The sequence below is a fragment of the Seriola aureovittata genome, chromosome 19 (genome assembly GCF_021018895.1).
Source record: "Seriola aureovittata isolate HTS-2021-v1 ecotype China chromosome 19, ASM2101889v1, whole genome shotgun sequence".
Classification (NCBI taxonomy): Eukaryota; Metazoa; Chordata; class Actinopteri; order Carangiformes; family Carangidae; genus Seriola; species Seriola aureovittata.
Genome location: NC_079382.1, coordinates 2,423,652 through 2,447,385, shown reverse-complemented (window position 1 = coordinate 2,447,385; position 23,734 = coordinate 2,423,652). Strand labels below are relative to the sequence as shown.

General features: G+C 39.7%; 1 protein-coding gene across 2 annotated transcripts in view; it reads left to right on the top strand.

The window, feature by feature from the left end:
• msraa (methionine sulfoxide reductase Aa) overlaps positions 1–23,131 on the top strand; it is a 39,904-nt gene extending 16,773 nt beyond the window's left edge. For both annotated transcript variants that reach the window (XM_056363152.1, XM_056363153.1), the window contains exons 2-6: positions 3,015–3,083; positions 4,053–4,172; positions 10,272–10,376; positions 12,628–12,734; positions 22,253–23,131. In XM_056363152.1, coding sequence (XP_056219127.1) covers positions 3,015–3,083; positions 4,053–4,172; positions 10,272–10,376; positions 12,628–12,734; positions 22,253–22,423 — 572 coding nt within the window. In that variant the 3' untranslated portion in view covers positions 22,424–23,131. The remainder of the gene's footprint in view (positions 1–3,014; positions 3,084–4,052; positions 4,173–10,271; positions 10,377–12,627; positions 12,735–22,252) is intronic.
• The last annotated feature ends 603 nt before the right edge of the window (positions 23,132–23,734 follow it).

Here is a 23,734-nt window from a genome sequence, read left to right as displayed (position 1 = left end):
TGTTTATTTACAGTGACATGTTTGAGTGTGTAAAGAGTGTGTAAGTAAAACTTAAATTTGTACCGTCACATGTATCATCATTTTCTTTATGTTAAAATGGATTTGATGAAATTGTTTTATTGTTAAGAATGGGCATCAATATCAGTACCAATATTGAACATTTTTGAACGATACCCTAATGACACGTGCTATTAAAAAAAAGTATTTCATTAAGTTTAATTGAAGGATTTACCCCATTTTAATATTTTTTTATCCAAGTTGATTGGATGTCTCTGCCTCCTTCAGTGCAGTGGACTGGAGCATTTTAGCGTGCACTGTGTGACAACACTAACAATAGTTCTACTGTACGATGGAGGCTAAATTAACAGGACTGAAAAGCGACTGAGGGTGAGGAGCTGCAGTCATTTCCTCCCCAACAGTCAATCAAGACGGGAAGTAGCTGCAGCTCCAAACCTTCCTCCCTCACAGTGAAGAGGAAGATGAGATTGTGTCTCTGAAGTCTGTCAAACAGTCGCGCCGACACTCGCTGCAGGACGTGAAGCTGCTCGCGTAATCAGACTAACAAGGACGACTCATAGTGCCTCAGATGACGTGTGTGTGTTTTTGTGTCTGTTCTGAAATAATCTTCAGTACAAAATGTTAAATTCAAACTGATGATGGAGTGCTGCTGATGGGTTGGCACCATCCATCTGGCTGCTTTTGTCTATAGGCATGCTGCCCCTCATGACAATTATGTTACCATGCATGAAGAGTGTGTGTGTGTGTGTGTGTGTGTGTGTGTGTGTGTGTGTGTGTAAAGAAGGGCGAGGATGTAAGGGAGCAGGAGGATCCAGATGTTGGGTTCATCCTTGTCCTCCTCTGCCCCATTCCATTTATTTTAATCCATCTCCCTCCCCCACAGCCTTGTACAGCAAGCCATCTGCACACTTACACACATCCACTCACTCATGCGCACACACACACACACACACACACACATGCGCGCACCCACAGCCTCAAGCATGCTAACGCTGATGCGTGTTAGCTCAGCCAGGTGGCTGGGCGGCCTCAAATGGTCCTCATGCACCTCTGGCTCTGTGCTGATTGGAGTGAATGCAGCTGCTATGAAATTATGCAGAGCTGCTCTCCACTGTTTAAGTGGGTCACTGTGTGTGTGTGTGTGTGTGTGTGTGTGTGTATGTGTACCTCTAATGTGAATTCAGTGCTGTAGTTTGTATTCTTTTGCTGGTGCAGCCCTCTGGGGTCCACAATCCCAACAGTGGTATGAAACAGAAATTTTGCCAAATCGCTTTGAAAACTCAGCGAGTTTTTGTCCTAGAAACATAAAAAAAACATCCCCTGAAACCTTCAGCAGTCTACTTTAATATGTATATGATTAGAGAGTGAATTAATGTTGTAGAACTATGTGAGAGGAATAAAAAGAACAACATGCACATCTCAGTCTATGAGTCAGAAAGCAGCTGTTGATGGTTGAATAGAGCTATTGATAAGGCAACTGTGTGGTAATTCTGCAGGCGTTATAGGGTCATTACAAGGCAAGACAATGACTGAAAACGCCCAATTTGACCCCTATAAACAAGAGTGTGTTCAGGGTGTTTTTACACTGACTGAGACAGACGGTTCTCTGCTGCTGCAGCCGAGCCTGATCGCTGACGTGAGCGACGATGATGACCGCAACTTCCTCTGAAAATGGTGAGGACAGCGAGGAAGAACGGCACCATTTTCAGCGTTGACTCAAGGATGGAATCCTGCAAAGCCAGCCGGTGGTGTTCATGGTTCCTGGTGGCTGAGCATGTCGGTGACTGCAGGATGAAGGCCACCGCTCCACATAAGACCTGTGGACCTGTGTGTGCTGCAGGATGCATGCGGGGAAAGCAAACAAAAACCCTGTGGAAGTACATGTGAAGTATGTGATGTCAACCTTTGCCTTCAACCACACAGAAACATCAGGACTGAAAATTATAGGATAAAGATAAGATTGAACTTTTATTCATTCTTGTGTCAGACGTTGGTAAAATTTTGTATTATCCATGTAATTTAATGTAATTGCACTTTATCCATTCATCACATTTTTATTGTGGAAAAAAAAAAAAAAAGGCCTTTATTGTCTCTTCTTCTCTTTTTTTGTCATGTGCTTCATCAATATTTGTTTTGTCGGACACTGGCTTTAAAAAATGCCTCCACTCCAAAGTTCTAACAGTTTTGTTGCCAAACCAAATGATATTTTCTGAATGATTTAATCACCTATGTGTAATCAGCACTGACGTTTACAAGGTTCAGAGCTCGAAAGTTTGTTTAAAATGTGTTTTCTACAGTATTTCAGCACCACATGTCTACAGCTGATTTCAACAAAAATAGATTGACATTCTTACTATTCTGTTTGTTGGTGCTGAGTTTGTGCTGAATATAAGCACATGTAGCACTTTAGGATCAATGTGTTTTTAAAAAGGTGAAATTTATAAAAATGTCAAGGCAAGTCAGACTTTCTCTAAAGTGGCTGACAAGCCTCAGACTCCAGAGGATTAAAAAGGCAGTGTTATTAATGTGGCTTATCAGCTGCTTGAAATCATTCATTTGGGGTGTGGGAGAATTTAACGGTGTGTTGGAGTATGGAGAGAGAACTTAGTGCTGTTTCAGAGGCTTTTACACCCTGACAAGTTTACAATTCCTGAGGAAAACTGAACTTTTATACAATTTAAGCAACTATTTGAAAAGATAGTGACCAAAAAATATTAGCATTCATTTCCAGACCAATCCTTCTAAGGCCTAAATTAGTATAAGCAGAGCTACGTAGCAGTTGTAGCTTGCTACAAATCCAATGAATAAACCCTTACAGCTAACGTTAAGATATATTAACAATATTTTTACTGGAAGCAGAAAAAGACATCTTGTTTTGTAATGAGTAAAAGCTGATATCTTGTAGAGGTGGATTATGCTTTTACGGACACGTTTGCGTATAATTTTATTCTTAATCTTACCTTAACGTGCACAAACTCTGTTTCTTTCTCCTGCAGCCAAACACGATGTGAACGGCAACAAGACTGTTCCACCTTTCCCAGAGGGGACGGAGATGGCCATGTTTGGTAAGTGTCATGTGACCTCTGTAGGAACGCTCAACCCGCTCACTCATACTGTATGTGTTGAGAAACTGTGGCCTTGCTCCAGAAAAGGCCGAGACTAACAGCATCTTTATAATGTCAGATGAAGCTGCTGCTAAAAGCTCCAAGAAGCTACAAGCCAAAGATTTGTAAATGCTGGTGTACCCACCTGCTCTGCTGTAATATGAAATCTTATATATCCATTTATGTGTAGGTTGTTATTTATCTTATTATTTTAGCTTTAACCTTCTCTGAGCTGAGCTCCGTCAGGTTCTCGTCTACCGTAAGGAAACACTGGTTCCAGCCTGTAAATGTCAAATATCTGATCGTTGTGGAACTTCCTACTTCCTACAGACTCCCAACTTGTTGTTTTTTTTCTATAGATATTGTGTATTTATTTATTTGGTATACATTGTGCTTTATTGCTCTATAGACTCCACATAAATTGTGTGCTTAATAAAATCTTGCTGCTTATGTTCTGTCTCCATCTTAACTCAAGCAGGGATGATCTTGGCAGCATTAATGTGACTTGACGTTTTAGCTAAATTTAGATTTAGCTAAATTAAGGTAACGGTGCATATCTCAGGCACTGCACTGTTTAATCTGTTTAGGCTGTCACTCCTTACATTGACTCAAATATGCTCAAATAACAACAATCTTCAGAAGATCACAGTGTTAATATTGTTGCTAATTTCACTTTCATGAAATCATGATTTGTACAAATTTAACACATTGTCTTGCTTCAAAGCTGCTGCATCTCTTACAGTGTGTGTTTGTCTGCCATTGCTGTCCTTGTTAATATTCAAATCAAATTTACCCATATCTGAACCTTTGTGCGTATTTTTTTGTCAACAGAAAACAATTAGCGGTGAAAGGTGCTGAATGTTTCCGTCTTGTTGTCTGTGAAAGTTCTGCGGGGTTTGTTTGACATAGTTTGGTTTTCTTGTCATGAAGGCATGGGCTGTTTCTGGGGAGCGGAGAGGAAGTTTTGGAGACAAAAAGGGGTTTATTCCACCCAGGTGGGCTACTCCGGAGGATACACACCCAACCCCACCTACAACGAAGTCTGCACAGGTAACCTCAGCACACTGATACACGCCCTCAAATAGAGCACCGGGCAGTGCGGTGTCTACTAAAAGTCAATAGACTGTCGAAAAACAAGACACATAAACAGAAGGGTGAATCATTTTCCCCCAGGCCCTATTATACTGGGGCATGGATTAGGCTGCTATTGATGCCTGACCACTCTGAGCAGACTGTGTTTGTGTGTGAGTTTGTGTATTTCTGTGTGATGCGTGTCCAGACCTCCCAGTGATTCCTGCACCGAGCCAGTAATGAATCCATCGTTACACCTGCATCACCAGCTGTCTCTCCTACTTTCGAACTTATCTGTATTCGTCCAAACGCTGAGAACAGCAAAAACAAATTCCTGTCAAACAGCCTGAAAAGTTCGGTTGATTGATTAAAAGGAAATGTCTCCTGCCCTTAAGCACAAATGTTGAAGACAGCAGGTGGATTTTAATAGTTTTATTGGAAGCAACTGTGAAAACATTCTCAAATAAAACTTCAATTCAATGATGGTGATAACAAAACAGAAAAAGATGAGATGACATAAACAAGAGTGCAAGCAAGTTGAACATTTTGAGAAACTATTTTTCTACAAAATCTGCTTCATAAACATACAGAGACAAGTGTTTTGGGAAATAACAGAATGAACTGCAGGAAAACACACAGCAGTCCCACGAATCACACTGGACTCAGGATGACTACATTTAAAGAAAGAGGGTGCTTTTATTCTGAAAGAATAAAAGAAACAACAATTGCGCTGGTCTTCAGTGGCTTTACTGTCAGGCTGTAACTGCCAACTCATCTGACTCAGAACAAATATATCAAAATCACAGTAGCCTATCCAAAAATAATAAACATTCCCTAAATATCTCCAGGAATTATTAGCCTGATCCTAATATATCAAAAAACAAATAATCAAAAACTCATTCTCTGTACAATTCTTAGCATTAATATATTCTTATAGAAAACAATTAATTAATCCAAAGATTCTACTTTCAGTCTTACAAGTTAAAATACATATTTCCTATATATTTTCTAACTACTCAAATCATTTATACAGTGTCCCTTGTCCATATTTACAGTGTAATTTGATCCTATGCGATATTGCTATGGCAACGAGTGACAACTGCCATTAGCAACTCAGCTGGTTTAGCTCGATTATCCAAACAGCAGTCCTTAAACAATTCAGAATATTTAGACAAAAGTAAACCAGCACCACCGACCATCACAGTCTCTACACTCCTGATTACGATGTTGTCACGGCTTCGATCCCGCACATTACTGAAATAACATCTTAAAACATTGAGGAACTACATTAACATCCTGACGGTTGCGTCAAAATATGCCATTACCATACGTCCACAAATAATATACATTAACAAAGCACAATACAACAAAATCAACAAATAAACTATGAAGGTGCTTTAGGTGACATTTACAGACCTGAAAGAATAAAAGAAACAATGACTTTACAATCAGGGTATAACTGCCAGCTGAGGAACCGCGCTGAGTCAGCAGCGTAAGCCCATGGCTTATTTACACACAGCTGCTCTTGTGCGTGTTGCCTAAATAAATAAAAATAAATAGATAAAAATAAAACAGTGCATTAAATTGAATTGGGTTTCTGTGAAGATACAAAATAAAGCGCCTATTATTTATAAAATAATACAGCTACAAGTGAGAGGGCAAATACAGATAAATACCATATATGCCACATAAACACAACTTAACGCTGAATTTACACAGGATCCACCTGCATCACATTAAAATAAAAACATTTGCCTAGCAGTGATTACAGCAAAACACTTGGACAACACAAAGATTAGCAGTCAACCAATTGTAGAAACAGGTAATTTAGTATCTGAAACTGCAAAATACAGTCACAATGGCTGAGTGGGAATTGATTTGATGCTATCCAGGATCGAAAAATGTCTCATCACTCGATACCTAATTACAATACTTTAAGGAGTAAGTAAACCTCATCAGCGTTAGTGAGTCTATAAGCATGCAGCTTGGACTTAGATCTAATAATGCTGGTGACTGGCTATTTATCTACACGGACATGTGTAAAGAGACCAAGCTTATTTATTCAAATCTCATTTTCAAGAGAGACCTGAATTTACATTAAGTACCGGCAGTACGAACTGATCTGACCAACAGAGATGTAATATAAGATGATTTTTTCCAAATAAAATTTGAGTAAAACTAAAATATATATATATTTTTTTATTATTATTATTTTATTTGCTAACAGTCATTCATTCGTGGAAGTGTTAGTAACAACTAATGGCAGGACAAAGATTTTTGTCTGGACGTTGCCCAACAAGTGGTCTCTGGTTGCTGCTGTGACCCAGCACTTCATACACCTGGGTCTCTGTGTTGATTAATAAACCGTGGTTCACTACCAGCCAGCAAAAAGAAAGTGATGATGACAGTGATTAATAATAAGAGCCTGAAAATATGTGTCTACTAACTGAATAATAACATGAATAATTTTGATGTCTTCTTACATAAGCTTGATCTCATTTATAGGCTAAATGATGAATGTGATTACTTGAACAATATTCTAGAGATATTGTTAATAAAACCTCTGACTGCGTCCGCGGAGCATGCGTTGGACCGGTTTTCTTGCATTACTCTTGTGTGTCGTTTTCAGTCAATCTGGGTAAAATAACGCATCAATACGTCTGAAATGCCGGAGAGCACAGGTTGAGCAGCAGATGTTATGGTTATGGTTGTGCAGCAGAGGAGGAGCGGCTCACAGAAAACTCACAGGTCGAGTTTGTCAGCTTTGTTTGGAGTCATGGTCGAATGTGTTACGCAAACAGACCTGGATTACTTTTGTATTTCCTATGTGCCGGAGAAAATCTAGGACAGGTTCTGATCAGAAGAAGTTCTTTGCGCAGGAACAGACACTTATCCCACTTTTCCTTCCCCCTTCAATCTGCTGCACATTTGTTCCCTTGTCTTTCATTGTAAGACCGGTGTGTAGGTTGGTAGGCCTACGTTTTATGTAGAGTGATGTCTGTTAACTGTATACATTTTTCTAACACATACACATTCTGAATATCCTGTGAATTATATTGTTTTAATACACATTTACATATTCTACATTCCCTTTTCGCTTTTATTTGTATATACTGGTTAGACTTTATCCCAAACTAGCCCGCCGATGAAAACAAGGTCTCTTTAAACACTAACTTCCCTGCTCTCACTGTCTCTGCAACAAACATTTTATAACAAGAAGTAGATGTGAACCTGGTTTGAACTGCTGGATGTGTGTTTTTTAATTAGCACAGCCTGTTGGCAGAGCATTGAAACAGGGTGCTTGGATAAATGAAGTGCTCCTCACACCTTCACATCTTCACGAGAGACTGAAACAAACCAATGATCTGAATATTCATTGTTGGTTAAATATTTACACTCAGTTCAACGCGGGTTCAAAATGTGGTTATTAAATTTGCATGTGTTTTTCTTTTTGAAAAAAAAAAACAAAAACATAACCTGTATTACGAGGTTTAAAAACAACTCTCTTCATTATTTTTCTCATTTGCAGTCTTGGTCTCTGTGTCTCTCACTCACTCGCTCTGTTCATCATTATTTGTTTTCAAAGCCGTCTTCCTCCACAGTCACAGGGAATTTATGCTTGTTTTTACTGTTAGTGGCTGAAAAAACTACAACACTAGTGTGTCGGCTCACAGAACATCTGGTGACGCGTGCACATTTAAACACAAGGATCCAACAAAGCTGTTCCAATAATTTATGATTTATTACAAATAAGTGTTAAACACTTGGACATAATTCTTTCTTTTCTTAAGTCTTAAGGTTTTACTTATCATAGAAATCTAAAAAAAAAAAAAATGTAATGCATTAGACTCTCAAACAAATCCATTACACAGTATATTAACCAAATAAAATAAGGTTACAAGGGCGAATAGTTGGTATTTTGCATTACATAGGTTGTTGCTTTATTCAGCTCTCAAAGGTTTGTTGGGAGAGGACTGACTGGTCTAAAGGGAGGAGTTTTTATAATTTCCTGAGAATGTCTCGTCAGTAGTGGCAGTCTGCAGGATGTTGGGTGTGTTGGTTCAAGGAAAGATTAAGGCTGGAGTGATTTAATAAAAGCCATGTGCGCAAATGTTCTGCTGTTAAATCAGGAATAATCACATACTGAAGGTTGACATCAGATGCTCAGATTCATCCTTTACTTATTCTGCAGTCAGTTTGTATTTTTTTCCAATTCTGACTCCATGTGTTCAGACAAAGTTATTTTATGGCTGCTTGTGTTTGGGTAATATTCAACATTTGAATTTTTTTGCCTGTTTTTTTTTTAATTATATAATAAAAATATATAAAATGTCTATGTGTAATGTGGGAAGTGTCACTCAACCATAGTAGTTGGCGGTTGGTGGAGAACAAAACAGAGTTAAAACAAGAGTGAACATTGGACTGAAAGTGATAGTAGATCTTTTTGTGGTTAACTATCAAAAACACAGTCATCTGTTCATCTTGAGATAATGACATAACGAGAATGTGAGATAATTTTGCAGTTAAATGTACATTAAGTGGACAGACGCTCTCTGCAGCTTTATTTTCTATTCTGGTTCCAACCACCACATTATTTCTCATCCTGCTCAAGATGAATTCATTCCTGCGAAATGGGCCTGGTGAGGCATTAATTTAATATCGACCGCTGCTTTGTCTCCGTTCACCAATATCTACTGTAGGAATCCATAACTCCTGATATTAAAAAAGTAATAAGACAGAGAGAGAGATAAGAGTGAAAGTAGAGGAGAAGACGAGGGGGAACACGGTGCAGCGTAATAGGTCATACTCATTACCATCACCAGCTGCTATCTGTCCGTCTGCAGGAGTCATCGCTTGTTAACATTAAAATTATCCTTGGACTGATGTGGACTTTTGAAGGACAGCACCAGTTTTGTTTTGTTTTTTTGGATATTTTTCACTTTTCAGATTAAATTTGACTAAATTTCAAACTTTGAACTTTTGTGCATTCTTGACATTGGAAATAGTATAACCCAAGGGCCATTTAACTTGCTTCTTCCAGGCTTTCGATCATATTACATTGGTCTTCATCAGCAGTTTGAGTTGCTCAGTTGTAATAGTTTTTCAATTATTTAGAGCACTTTTAAGACTTTTTATCCATGTTGGCTTAAAAGTTGAGCTTGACAGTTCAGTTCATTGTTGACTTTGGAAACAGCAGTTGACATAACAGTCACAACTCAAGGTCCTCTTACCTACATGTTCTGGAGCTTTTGCCCGTTTGAGCTGTAGGACTGTTTTAGGACTTCTCAACTAAACAGTCCTAAAATGGAAAGTTTGAGCATTTACAGTTCCACGACAACTTAACAAACTCTTCCTGGTGATGAAGACTCTTGCTGTTTCTCGATTTGCTAACTTCCATATTCACACTTGTTATATAGAGAGCATAAGTGCGTTCACATTAACAAGTACCTGGATGGTTCACTCAAAACAGTCAAACGTGTAAATCTAAAACAGCGGACACTTCTCACCCTCAACGGTCGCTATCTTGGGTACATAGTGGAAGGGGAGGGACCAACAACATATTTTCAAACTTGTGAAAACAGTGGCTTAGGAAGGAGGACACATTGTTGGCACTGATGGCGGCTTAATTTCCATGTCACATGACACGGGACACACAGGAAAGTAAAACATTCAATTTAAGTCAAGTGAGCAGGCGACTATCGCAGTCAGATGTTGCGATCGTGCACAACGGCAGTGTTTGACAAGGGACAACACTATTCTGTTGAGATGATGTCCTGTGCCAGTGAATAACTGTGTACACAGTGTACTGTACTGACTGAAGTATCCAGTTTGAGACACAGTATCTGTGACAGGTTAAAGGCCTGTAAGAAGCGAGTGAGTAGACCTTGAGTTGAGACTGTTTTCAAAGGGATGGCTATGAATTCTTTTATATTCACCCACAGAAATGTTTTATACTCATTTTCATACAATGCGCCAGTACAAATCTTATGTATTATACCTTGAAGGTTAAATAGTAGAAGGTTTACAAGCTGTGAATAGCTGTTCTCTGATCTAAACACATAAACTCACATCTTGCAGGTAAGACAGGCCACACTGAGGTGGTGAGAGTTGTCTTCCATCCAGACCAGATCAGCTTCCCCAACCTGCTCAAAGTCTTCTGGGAAAGCCACAACCCGACTCAAGGTACAGCCTCACCCACAGCCACACTCATAACTACAGTAAACCTTTTGTTTGTTTTTTTTTTTTTACTGATAAACAGAATGAAAATGTGCCTGAAAGAGAGACAGGTAAAAGTGTAAATATATTTGTCTGGTCTTTTCACCAGCACCAACAACAATAATGGTTTGAATGGCAATCCAGAGTTCATTAACCTGAGTAAGAACAGAGTTACACTGGCAGCTTCACCAAGATTTTGCTGCAGTATGATAAATCATCAATATTTTACCTCATCTCATATGTTTCTTACGACACCCTTCAGGGAAATCTTTAGGAGAATGAGATAAACGGTCCGTTGCTTTGCAAGCGGTGAGGCTGCAGTGCTCATTACACACCAGGAAACAACTTGTTGGATGGGAAAAAATGAAGAGACAATGTTGTTATCGCCAGTGGGCATAACATATCAAGTTTGACTTAAAGGTGGCACCAGAAGTTTTTACCAAATTTAACACAAATTACCTTGACAGATTCAACTTGAAATTCTCAGACATGGCTCAACTTTTATCAGCATCAACCGCAGCTTGGGTTTAGCGATGCCTTACACTGAATCCTTACAGCAGCTTGTTAGAAAGCTATCTTTAGCCATCTTCTCAGCAGCCGCATTAGCTCCAGTTTTTGCCTGTCATGTATTAGCATATATTTGAGTCACATAGGTGATGAAAAATATTCCGTGGGCTAAATGATAAAAAAAAAAGTTTTAATTCAAAAAGTTGCACCTCTGTTTCTGAATCAAAACAAAGACGGCAGCCTTTTTATTGTGCAGCGGATTGAATATTTTTTCATCCAAATGGTTAGCTTCTTATACATGAAACTTAACGTACAGTTAGTATGTTAATGCTAGCAGTGCTAAATCAAGGTCAAGTGGACTTAGTTTGGATTCATGAGGATGTTTGATGTGTTTCTTGAAGCCATGAGAGGTGAGATACTGTATCTTCAAGTGTCTAAAGCAAGTCCACTTGTCCCCGACTTAGCAGCTCTAGATAAACATTCCATATATTTATCATGTTAGCAGGCTAGTTTTAACATTTTAATATGGTCATAATGAGCATGTTAAGAAAACATTTTGACATGTTAAATTACGATGTTACCAAACAGCAACTGCTAGGGCTGAAAAATGAAGCCGAATACTGCGGTTCCTCTAATGACCACTAGAGTCTGGCTCCGACAGTGAATCAGTCCCCATAGACTCCCATGTTAAAATGTCCAACTTTACAGTGGAAATAAACATGTTTACAGCCTGGTACAAAAACCAGTTTTGGTCTCCATAGCTAATGTAATGTCGTGACAACTGTACAGGGGGTGAATTTTTATATGGTTAAACCGTTTTATTAAGGTGTAAAATTCTGTATAATTAAGGGCATGGCTACTTTGAGTGACAGATGGGTGAGCGTGTGATTGCCATAAACCTGCATGCACCGAAGTCTCAGCTCCACTCATGCCCCTCCTCTTTGCCCATTTTTGTATTAGCCGGGAGTTAGGGGGGAAGTCTGGCACTGCCAAGATGGCAACGGTGGAGCAGCTCACTCTGACCTTCACAACCGCTCTTAAACTTGTGGGTGACATCACAGAGGCTACGTCCATCTTTATACACAGTCTATGGATGTTACATGTTAACGTACTAATGACAGCAAGTACAGGGAAGACAGATGTTGAGAATTTGAATTCAGTTCAGATTTTTTTTTGCAGCATAAAGACATGAAACATAAACACAATGAGACAAGTGAAGAGATTAAAATGCTGGTACTAAGCAGAATAGAATGAAGGAAGAAAAGAAAACACCAACATCAAGGATAAAGATAAGAAAAATCAAATACTAAGCTGTGCCAGAAACAAGAGGAGGTTTAAAAAGTATTAGAAATGTATTTCAGTCACAAGGTCACCAAAGTCATTTCTACTACAAATATTGACTTTTGACCAAATTGTGGGATTGAGCATCACAGCTAAGACCTTTGAGTTAACCAAACATTGTGGTTGACAGGCGGACAAGCTGACACAGACATGATGGAAAGATCCATGATGAGATGATCTGATCACAGTGAAAAAAAAACTGCGTTCAGTTCTGCCAAGACAGACCAGTCATATTTTTGGAAATGCTGTCAGCTGTTGTTTTGAGATGATGTGATGTTCTCTCTGCCAGGGGGGAGTCAGCTGAAATCTTCAAATCTCAATACTCACATTGTGTGTGTGTGTGTGTGTGTGTGTGTGTGTGTGTGTGCAGGGATGCGTCAGGGGAACGACGTTGGGACAACGTACCGCTCTGCCATCTACACCTACACAGAGCAGCACCTCGAGGAAGCTCTGGCCTCCAAAGATCAATACCAGAAGGTAAATATCTATCAATCCGTCATCGTCCATTCTCCTGTCCACCCTCCTCTTCTGTCCTTTGTATTTAATCAGTCTCTTCTCCATGCTTTCTTCTTTCTCTGACTCATGCCTCTCAGCATGCCTCTCTGCTGCACATCCTCCTTTCCTTCAGTCTATAACAGGAACACTCAGACACTTTTGACGGCAGCAGATGAATACAGAAATATAATGATCTGTCTGTGTGTGTACATGCAACATTCACCATATATACCCATAAGCTTTTCTCAAGTTAACACACACACACACACACACACACACACACCCTCTCTCGAACTGTCTCCTGCTGAGACTTCTGCACCACCATCCCACCAACAGGGCTTGTTGCCATGGAAACTGCAGAGGAAGAGATTATTCCTATTCTATTCTATTCTATTCTTTTTTCTTTTCTTTTCTTTTCTTTTCTGTTCTTTTCTTTTCTATTCTATTCTATTCTGTTCTAGTGTAGTCTGGTCCTTATTTTTCTCTCCATTTCTTGATGTGTTCATCCCTCCTTTTCTCTCTAAAACCTTGTTTCTCTCAGCAGGATTCGTCTCTTAGTCTCATGAGCGAAATCCAGAAACAGAAACTTCTTGTCTTTAACACAGGAACAGTTTACAACTGGATTTTTCTCAATTTGGTAATACAGAAGCAAATCCTGATTTACTTTATTTTATCTTCCTTCATCCTGCGTTATCTCAGGTTAGGAAATCCCTAAATACTCAATTCAACATTGGTTATCAACTTTTATGTCTGTTTCCTAGCAACTGACACTTTTCTCATCTCATTTCGAGGAGGTATTTTGTTATAAACCATCAGATTTCTTCCTTGAAATGTACAAAATGGTCACTTCACTCTGAAAATCTCATTTAGCAGTAAAACAAAGCACGTTTGTCAGTTGAACCACCAGGAGAGCCCCGTGTCGCTGGGTCGGCCTCTCCACAGCTGCTCGTAGCCGCTCAGCTAACTGCAGGATCATGGTCCAGGGTAGCTGTATCTACTGATAAGCATTTTGTCATCAAACTACAACACATCATTACAGTGTGATAAAGTTGCTAAATGAATAAGTCAAGTCCACACTGCTACATTTTTATTCTAAAATGGCATTTTCAAACAGAATTCTTTATTAACTAACACATCTGAAAACCAGTGTAAACAGGACGCAGATTGGCTACTCTCCAGTTGATTAGTTTAAATGCAGAATTTTATCTGAAAAACAGCTGCTAGCAAAAAAAAACAAGGTCAGTAACACTTTAAATGTTACAACATTATCATATTGTATTCAACACTGGTAGCTGAGGCTGATGAGAGCCAATCAGGGAGTGACCATGGGCGTCTACACCATCGTTTCCAAAAGTGTCTCTGTTTTTGTCCGTCCAGACTAAAACGCAACCCCAGAGATTTTAAACTAAAACAGGGCCAGCAGTGTGGAGATGTGTTTTAAAATGAAAATGAAGTAGCGTGGACGTACCCCAAGACACCGGTGTGGACGGGGAATATGCTGAAAGGTGGAGAATGTAGGGGATGGGGTTTGATGGTACTAAGAACTAATTTAAAATTCTTTAACTTTTGAACATGCCACAATTACTGTTTTATTTTTGTATTTTTAAGTTTGTGAAATAAAAGAGTAACAGTATTAACTTGTGCACACAGCTGTACAGGAAACCCTTTTAAGGACAATTCTAACATTGCAGTGAAACAAAAAAATCGTAACCCATTAAAACCCAGAGAAAGTACTTAGCTGGAAACAAGGAGGAGGAGATCACAGATAGTGGTGGTGAGTGTGTTGAGTTACCAAACAAACCACAATGCTGAAGGAAAAGACACAGAATGAACAAGACAACAACCTTAACAGAAAAGTTCAAATAGATAAATTGAACCTCAAACCTTTCATGCTCAGACTAAGGAGAAAACAACTCTCATTTTGGACACTCAGCCAGATTTTTGAATTCCAAACCTTATGCACAAAATATCAGAAAACAACAACTGGCTGTTCATGCTCCCTGTGATTCTAACAAAACACCTAAACTTTTCCTCTAGCGCCACCATCAGGTCAAAATTTCATAAACAGTTTGTCAACAATAAACATCAAAAACCGAACGGCCAGATTACCGTGAAATGTAACGTGGCAGCCCATTCCTGCTCCTCAGAGGATGTATCATGTCATCCTGGGGTCAGTCATATTTTATAGTGTGAGGTATCATTAAAATAGTTGTATATGTTTATATCCTTACACTATTATTCTGGTTAATAAAAGGCTGGTTTGGGCTCCATGTATTAGTTTGAGGGTGGATGTATAAATTGCTGCAGCTGCTAATAGAAAAGCAACATTTGTATGTTTTGTTTGTTTTGTTTTTTTTTTCATGCAGTGGACGTACGTGTGTGTGTGTGTGTGTGTTTGTGTTTTTTATTATTAGTAATGTCCAGAAGCTTTTATGGATACTGGTCATAGATGGACAGATGCTCACATTTTCTAATCTATCTTTAAACTGTAGTTTTTCGTCCTGCAGTCATAGACGAGATGGATTCTCCTCATCGAACCACCACGTCTAAATCTCTCTAGGTTTTGTTTCCTCTCTCATTTTTTTTCTCACCAGATTGCCTCCCCCACCCTCTCCCATCTGTGTGTGTGTGTGCATGTGTGTGTGTGAGAAGTTGGCCTATAGCAAACACACTCCATGCCAAACCATCTGGGCCTTAAATCTGTCCTCCACAAAAATCGCTTTAGTTGCAAAACTAACACACACACTCACTCACTCACACACACACACACACACACACACACACACACACACACACACACACTGACTGTTAGGGTTTGTTCTCATTATGTTTTGACTCATTTTTATGATCCTAGCTCTATTTTTTCCTCTCTATCTGAAGTTTAACACAAACGAGCAAAAACGAGAAATTTTCAGCTGTTTTTTTTTTTTTTTTCTTGTTTGTTTTTTTTCTCCGTGCATCACTTCCCTGCGTTCACCTCCACACACCGACTTTGCTTGTGCAGTCCCATCGTTAAAATATTAATGAGTTTATGCTCCCTAAAATCTTGGGTGGAGTCTTTCTTGTCGATGAAGCCCTTTTTTTTTTCCGTAGGTGGCTTTCTTTTCTTTGTGTCTGCAGCCACACTGGCCGCGGCCGCTCATGCTCAGCTGCCCACTCGTCCTTGTTCTTTCCCAACAAACTGAAAAATGTAAAATTCATCACAGCACAGAGGATTTTCCCAGGACACGCCTACATAGACACTTCCTGAATACTTATTAATATCCACGCTGATCCTCAGAGTCTCCTCGCTCTCTGTCTCTCTCTCTCTCTCTCTCTCTCTCTCTCTTTTCCAGCCACATTTCATACACGCAAACATAAAAAATGTAGATGGAGGGAGGAAAAAAAGTGAAACACAGGTGCAAGAAGAAGGAGAGAAAGTTCAGGTGAGGAGAGGCGATGAAGAGACACGGGAAGGTGAAAAAGAGAGAATAGTGTGGTTAATTTGGTGTCAGGGTATTGACTGTGTTCGCTTCGCCGCCTGGCTTGATTGTATTGTTCACACACAGAGAGTGATTGGGGAATTTGGTGTGTATATGTGTGGGTTTGTGTTGCTGTGTGTGTGTGTGTGTGTGTGTGTGTGTGTGTGTGTGTGTGTGTGTGTGTGTGTGTGTGTAAGGTACAACAGCACTGCAGATAATTACCTTGCAGGCGGCTGGCGGTTGTCTGCAGCATGAAAGGAGCCTCCCTTTTCTTCTCCTGCCTCCTACCCATCATTAGGGTGTGCACTGCGTCTAAAATGGCAGGTGGAAGTGGTAATAGTGTGTGTGTGTGTTTGTGTATGTGTGTGTGCGTGCTTGCTTTATGTAATAATGTGTGCTCGCTCAGTGGGTGCAAGCATGGGTGCTAAAGCAGTGTGTGCTCATTGTCCTGTCATCTCTCTCTCTCCTGATACACCTCTGTGGCTACGTTTTCTTTTCTTCAACGTTCATATATCTTCTCCTAAACACTAAACAGCTGCTTTTCTTCCCTTCTTTTCTTTTCTTTCTCTTTCTTTTTCTTTTCATCTATGAAATCCCCACTTCCAGCCAGCTTCACCTTTTTTCATTCCATTTTTTTCCCTCATTCCTCTCTCTCTGTGTCCCGTGGGTGCTTATCAGTGTTGTTCACGTTTCCCTGCTTTACCAGAGCAGTCAAGGTATTTGCATTCCAAATGAGCAATCTACTTCTCTGACATGCAAATTAATGGATGTGAATTATGCATTTATAGCAGGCTGCTAACACAGCAGAAGGGCCGAACGAACGCACTGAAACACTGAACAGGCAGGGAGGATGGTTGAGGATGCCATTAGACCAGGACAATGGAGAACGCGGCCATTTTGGCCATCACAGGTAGTGTTGGATTGAAGTCAGTGCTCATATACATGTCTATAGACACGCTTATATTCATTATCTTAAAGGAATAGTCTACCAAAATGTATTACGCGTGAAACAACCCCCCCTGTAGACCTGGAAGGTGAGCTGTAGTCAGCTGGGATTCACAGCCGTTACAGTGGTTTACAATAAAAAATGCCATCAAATCACTGAGAAGGCGACAAAGATGTGTTTAGCTTCGCTGTGCAGGAACGGTTTAGAACGTACTGAACTTTCAGAATCAAAGTTGAAAAATACTTTGTACTGCATCAGTAGTTTCAGAAGTTTTCATGAATGTTTTTAGGTTTTTTTTTTATGGCTCCACCCTGGCGACAGCCGTGATGTTTTCAGGTTATCTCATTCTCGTGAACGCGATATCTCGTTCACGCCTCCAGGGAATTTCTTCACATTTGGCAGAAACAATCACTTGGACTCGAGGATGAACTGATTAGAATTTGGATGGTCAAAGGTCAAGGTCACTGTGACCTTTTTTGACCATAACTCACAAATTCATACACTAATTATGACGCTATTTGTGACATCATCATGTTCTGCAAAAACACATCTGGCCATTATTCAACGCTGTAACTCATGAAGGGGAGATTGTGACCCCATGACAAGTCTTCCACCAGATGTGATCCGACAGCTGCAGCTCATTCAGAACACAAAACTTTTCAACAGCTGTTTCTGTCTATGTTTACATTTTTTTCCTTCTCAAGTGTGAAAACCTTCTCTATGAGTCCGTGATTCACCCAAAAACTATTTTTAAAATATTATATATTTTTTTCTGTTTTGACTCGCAGACACATTTATGTTCATCTTGAGAGAACCATAACACAAACGCTGTATTCGCTTACGGATACAAAGTAGTTGGCAGTTTCTGGCCTCTCATAAACTTGTAGTTTGGTGGTTGAGCAGGTTGTTTACATGCTCTGCTCCGATTGGACAGCAGTTTTCTGACGTAGCAGTCGTACTGCATATGAGGAAGTTCATTTTTCTGCCGCACAGTTTGTTTTCCAGAGTACAGAATAGCTTTGTTAGCGGTCGTTTGGCTTCGCAGTACATGTTGTTGACAGTGTTTGGATACAGCAGTGCTGCAGAGTGGGCACTGGAAGCGATCCCATCAACTCTTATGGAGCAGAGTGGTCAACAGCTCTGTGCTTCCGTCTCCATGGGAGTCAAAACCAGCGTGATTGGCTCTCACCTTGTTGTTGCATCAGGGGACATTTGCATAAAGTTAGGCTCTTCTCAACTTTCCTCTGTAGTGCCGTAAGCGTTTTCACACCTAAAGTTCATTCGCTCTGGTGCGATTCAGTTGATGAGTCTGTAATCTTGTAGCATTTTCCCCTTGGTTTGGTTTGCTTTCACACAGAAAAATCCTAATGAGACAAAATGCATCACTACAAACCAGGTGAGAAGATTCACTCCTCTTACTGGTCAGGTTGTCTGGATGGAGCAGGAAAGTAAACACAGGGAGAAGGTTACAGGAACCGTCTTGCTCAAACTTGATTTTAAAATATTACTTGTTTTTAAAGCACTAAATGGTTTAAATGGTAACAAACTCTCCAGACCTGTGAGGCCCTCAGGCACAAATTTGTTTTCTGTCTAGAAGGTTAAGCAGCCTTTAATTTCTATGATCCACATATCTGGAAAGTTCCACAGCAAATCGTCTTTAAATCGTCTCAAATCAAGGCTAAAAACTTTTGTTTTTTGGGGCTATTTATTTCTGCACTTTAGTTTTACTTTGTCGTTGCGTCAAACTATTTTTATTTTATTTGATTTAGTTCTGTTTTAAGCTATTTTAACGTCTCTTTTTGTGTTAAATGTTTCTCTCTATGTTCTCTTTGTCTTTGATAGGTACTGTATAAATAAACCTGCCGCCTGTATGTAAAAATCCATCTTTCCAGCCTGAATCACAAAGTGCAGCTGCAGCAGAAAAGAGAAGCCTGATCTGACTAACTGCTGCGTTGTACCTCCACCCTACTTACTCAAATTAAATTGTGGTGTCAGTACAGTCATGGTGGGAAATATTCACAGGAACTGATGAATCAAACAGCAGGGAGCAAACACTGTCCATTAAATGCAAAACGCACCAACGTTACATCTTTGGTTTCTCTCATCTCGCTGGTGTTTTCTGCTCACACCCTGTAGGTTAGTTTGCTGACATCTTCTTTAACAACTTCCGCACGCTGACGTCAATGAAGCTAAAATGGTTTTCTAACAATTACCTCTCACTAACTATTAGAGGCACCAATGTGTGAAATTACCCAGCAGAGCTTTAGGTCTGATTGTTTTTGTGCTAAAAATAAACAGAGAACTTTTTAGTGTTTCCCCCAGGAGTTCTTTCCAGTCCAACTGCAAGCGTCTTTTTATACTGCTGTGCTTTGCTGTCTCTGAATGTATAGATCTGTCTAGTTTTCACCAACCAGTCATACAGTGCTTCACTTAAATGTACAAAGGAATTTGCCGGTTAGATTAGATAAAATAAAACTTTATTTTCCATTAGATTTGCATGAAGGCATATTGTTGATTTGTATTAATACCGTTTACTTTTTTCGCTGTTTTGAACATTTCTCAGTCCTGTCCTTTCTGAGCTGTGATTAAGATAACAATGTGTAGCATTGGGGCTACATCTATATTTCAGTGTGTTTACCTGTCTACCAGCGCAGCAAGTTAAACACACTTCCAGTAAAGGTTGAAAAGAGGTGTTTGAGGTTTATAATGGAGGAAACTGTGAAAAGAGAATATGATGAAACTGCAAATTCAATTGCAGCGATTACAGATAAGAGAACAATAGTAAAACTAAACATATTGTAACAAAACAAAGAGTTGACAGTCATGCTAGTGGCTGTGTGAGCTAAATGCTAACATTAGCATGCTAACATGCACCCATTAACAATCCTAACATGCTGTTTAACAGGTATAATGTTTAGTGTATTGGCATGCTAATATGTGCTACTTAGAACTAAACACAAAGTGCAGCTGAGGCTGGTGGAAATGTTAGTTTTGCAGGTTTGTGTTCATAAACCAAAGTTTTGGACAAATTATAATTTTAACCTGATGAAGGTACTAGATGAAGAAAGAGGTTTACTTTACCAAAGTAACTACAATTCATCCTGAGGGGGACATGAATGTGTGAACACAACTTCATGGCAGTCTCAATCTAAATCATAAATGTTAATCTCAAGGTGGCGCTAGAGGAAAAATAAGGGGCTCACCAAAGTGAGCACATTTAATTGACTGGGCACCATGTTTATTAGCATCAACTTTCATGGCAATCAATGTATAGCTACTGAGATATTTCAGTGTAGACCAAAGTGGTGGACCGACAGACCGACTCTCCACACTGGAGCCACGCTGCTAGTGAGGCTATAAGTTAAGAAGGAAGTATCACAGGTCAAAGATCTACGTTAAGTCTCCATAGGAAGTACAATACAATTAATTCATGTAGCAAACATAAACCTAAAGTCCAGTAGGTAAAAGTACAGAGTAAAACACTCAACGGATAGACCAATATAAAATTTAAAAAGCCAGAATATCGATAGACATTGGTTTGCCAAAATCAGCAGGTGGGTACTTTCTAAAAAAGCAGGTGCTCACACGAAAACCAGAAAATGTCAAAAGCACAAGTCTTTTGGAAAATCATTTGCATTGTGAAAAACACCACCGAGTGCACAGCAAGTCAACTAGCTCTCCAGGATGCAGGCGCACATGTTTCCATGTCAACGATCAAAAAGAGACTTCATGACCAGAACCTCAGAAGATTCACACCAACCTCCTGTAAACCTCAAAAACAGAAAGCCCGGGCTGCAGTTCACAAAAACATACAAAAACAAGTCATGGAATAAGGTCCATGGACAACCTCTATCAAAACTCTTCACCTCTGTCTAAATGATGGAAAGAGCAAATTTGGAGAAAAGAAGGAACCACTCATCTGTCAAACGTGGTGCTGGTTCGCTTACGGCTCCGTCATGTATGGCTGCCAGTGGAACCGGCACAGTGGCATTAATTGATGATTTCCTTCATATCGGAAGCGACGGGATGAATGCAGAGGTCCACAGCTGTGTACTGTGGTTCAGATTCAGCCAAATGCATCAAAACTCATTGGAAAAAAGTTTCATCATCCAGCAGGATCGATCATAAACATTAAGCCAAAGAAACCAACCAGCTTTACAGGGTGAAGAGGTGGAGTGTCCTCGACTGGCCGAGCCAATCCACCTGATCTCAGTCTGATAGAGCTACATTCTAGTTGCTGAAACACCTTGGTGTAGTCACCTCAGGGGCTTCGGGTTTGTCCTATCAGGAGGACGAACAGCAGCTTCGCACATAAAAGGAAAAATATGTAAATGTCGAACCAAACTTAGCTCCTCCAGCCGCCATGACGTGATCAAATAACAAGCTTTGCTGTATGTATGTAACATTCATGCGCACATGTTAAAAAAAAATCACATTAACACCATTCCATCAGGAATGAAAGTTTCATAAGTGTGTGTGTGTGTGTGTGTGTGTGTGTGTGTGTGTGTGACTCTTTTCATACTCGCCATGTCTCTTTGTCTTGTAATTTACCCACACGCCATCTGGTTGAGTAATTTTTATCACAAGGAGGAGAAGGTGTCATCACCAACTGATTCTAGTGTGTGTGTGTGTGTGTGTGTGTGTGTGTGTGTGTGTGTGTGTGTGTGTGTGTGTGTGTAATGTGTAGTGTGTGTAAAGGTACCACCCTGCCTGGAGCTACACACGTGTTTTGCATAAACACATAAATTCCATTTCTTCTGTTCTCTAAGATGATAACAAGTAGTTTGCAATATGAGGCCGCGGCAGGTTGAAAGTCAAGTGATTCTCGTGCTGAAGTTTGTTTAATGCAGCAAATGAGAGCTTTGAAAAAAAAAATCAACACCAGGGTATCTGCATGTTTTTCTCTTACAAAACTAAATTTAAGGGGGAATCAAATAGAAGCAAATTCCCATCATACGCTCTATTCTTGTTCTGTTTCCTCGGCATATTTTCTTTGTTGTTACTCCATAAACTGAATTTCCCAGACATGTCTTTGTGTAGTTGGTTAATATCTTCCTTAAATGATGTGTGTCTTTGTTGCTGGTTTTTTCCAGGTTCTAACAGAGGAAGGTTTCGGTCCGATTACAACAGAGATAGCCGAAGCCAAGCCGTTCTATTACGCTGAGGATTACCACCAACAGTACCTGAGCAAAAACCCTGATGGTTACTGTGGCCTGGGAGGGACAGGCGTCTCCTGTCCAATAGGAATCAAGACGAAGGCTTAGATATCCAGCGACAGCCAAGAACTGAGAGAGGGTGCAACGATGGAGTTATCTTTAACCTTTAAAATGCTCGGGGATACAAAACGCTTTGGGTTTTAAATGTAATTGTATCTTTTAATGTGCATTAAGGTTCCCGTCATTGTCAAACGGCCTCACACCTGTGGACTTTGAATGAACTTTTAATGCTAATATTTCTCAGAATTAAGTCGACATTTCCCATAAAAGCAACTGCTGAATCTCCCTGAAAATAACAAACAACTTTACACTAGTACACCACTGATTTCACTATCTGTTGTTTAAGAAATGTGATGGTTGTAGCTCAGTTTGTGATACAGGAATGACAACCCGGTAAACTGCAGTTTAGAGGCTCAGTCTTCTCAGCTCTTTGCAATTGGTAATTATACCTGAAAAAGTATGTATACTAATTGTATTATAAAAGTGATGCAACACGTCACATCCTTTCGGATGTGGTACAGTTTCATATGGTGTATTTGTATGAAACTGTGTATAACTTAATGCACACCTGACACTCATTTTTATAAATGAAAGATTCTCCCAATTTGAGCAAAGCACTTGTTTATCAGCTATTTTGAATTGTGGCAGCAGATGAAAATAATGTTTTTTTGCTTCATAAATGATGATGATGATTAATGAGGATGCTACTTTTAAACTGATGTAGAGGAATAAAACGAAATGCTTCTGAAATAAGAATCCAGTGTCTTTTCTGATTCCTGATTTGTAGGTGATGTTTAAACCTATTAACACATCACTATGTTACAGGAAACTTGAGATATAGTGCAGTAAATGATCCTTAGGAGTATGTTTTTGACTCAATCATTTCATACGGTATGAAAAATTTCTGACACCATTTTTACCAACTCTCATCCTGTGGTGGAAATGACTGTGAACTGTTCACTTAAAGGTCCCATATAGTCTAAAGGTCTCTGTCCATGTGTAGTTTGATTATAGATCAGGTCCAGGTTCTATATTAATACTGTGAAAGTATCAAAGCCTCAGTCCACAGAGAAATGCACACAGCCTGTATTCAGACACTGAGCCTTAAAACCAGCTGTCAGGACTTCTGGAACTTTGTGATGTCACAACAAAGCAGTCACTGCCCTCAGCCACGCCCCAAGCCCCGCCCACCTGGACCCACCATCCAACCTTGCAGGATTTGGTTTATTTGAGTGTTTACATGAAATCTGCTGTATTTTTATTCAATCACTCAGAAAACAGTCAGCCAATCAGATGACAGGCACAGAGCCTCCTCTCTTCTGATTGGCTCACTGACCTGTTGTTACTAGAGCTCCAGAG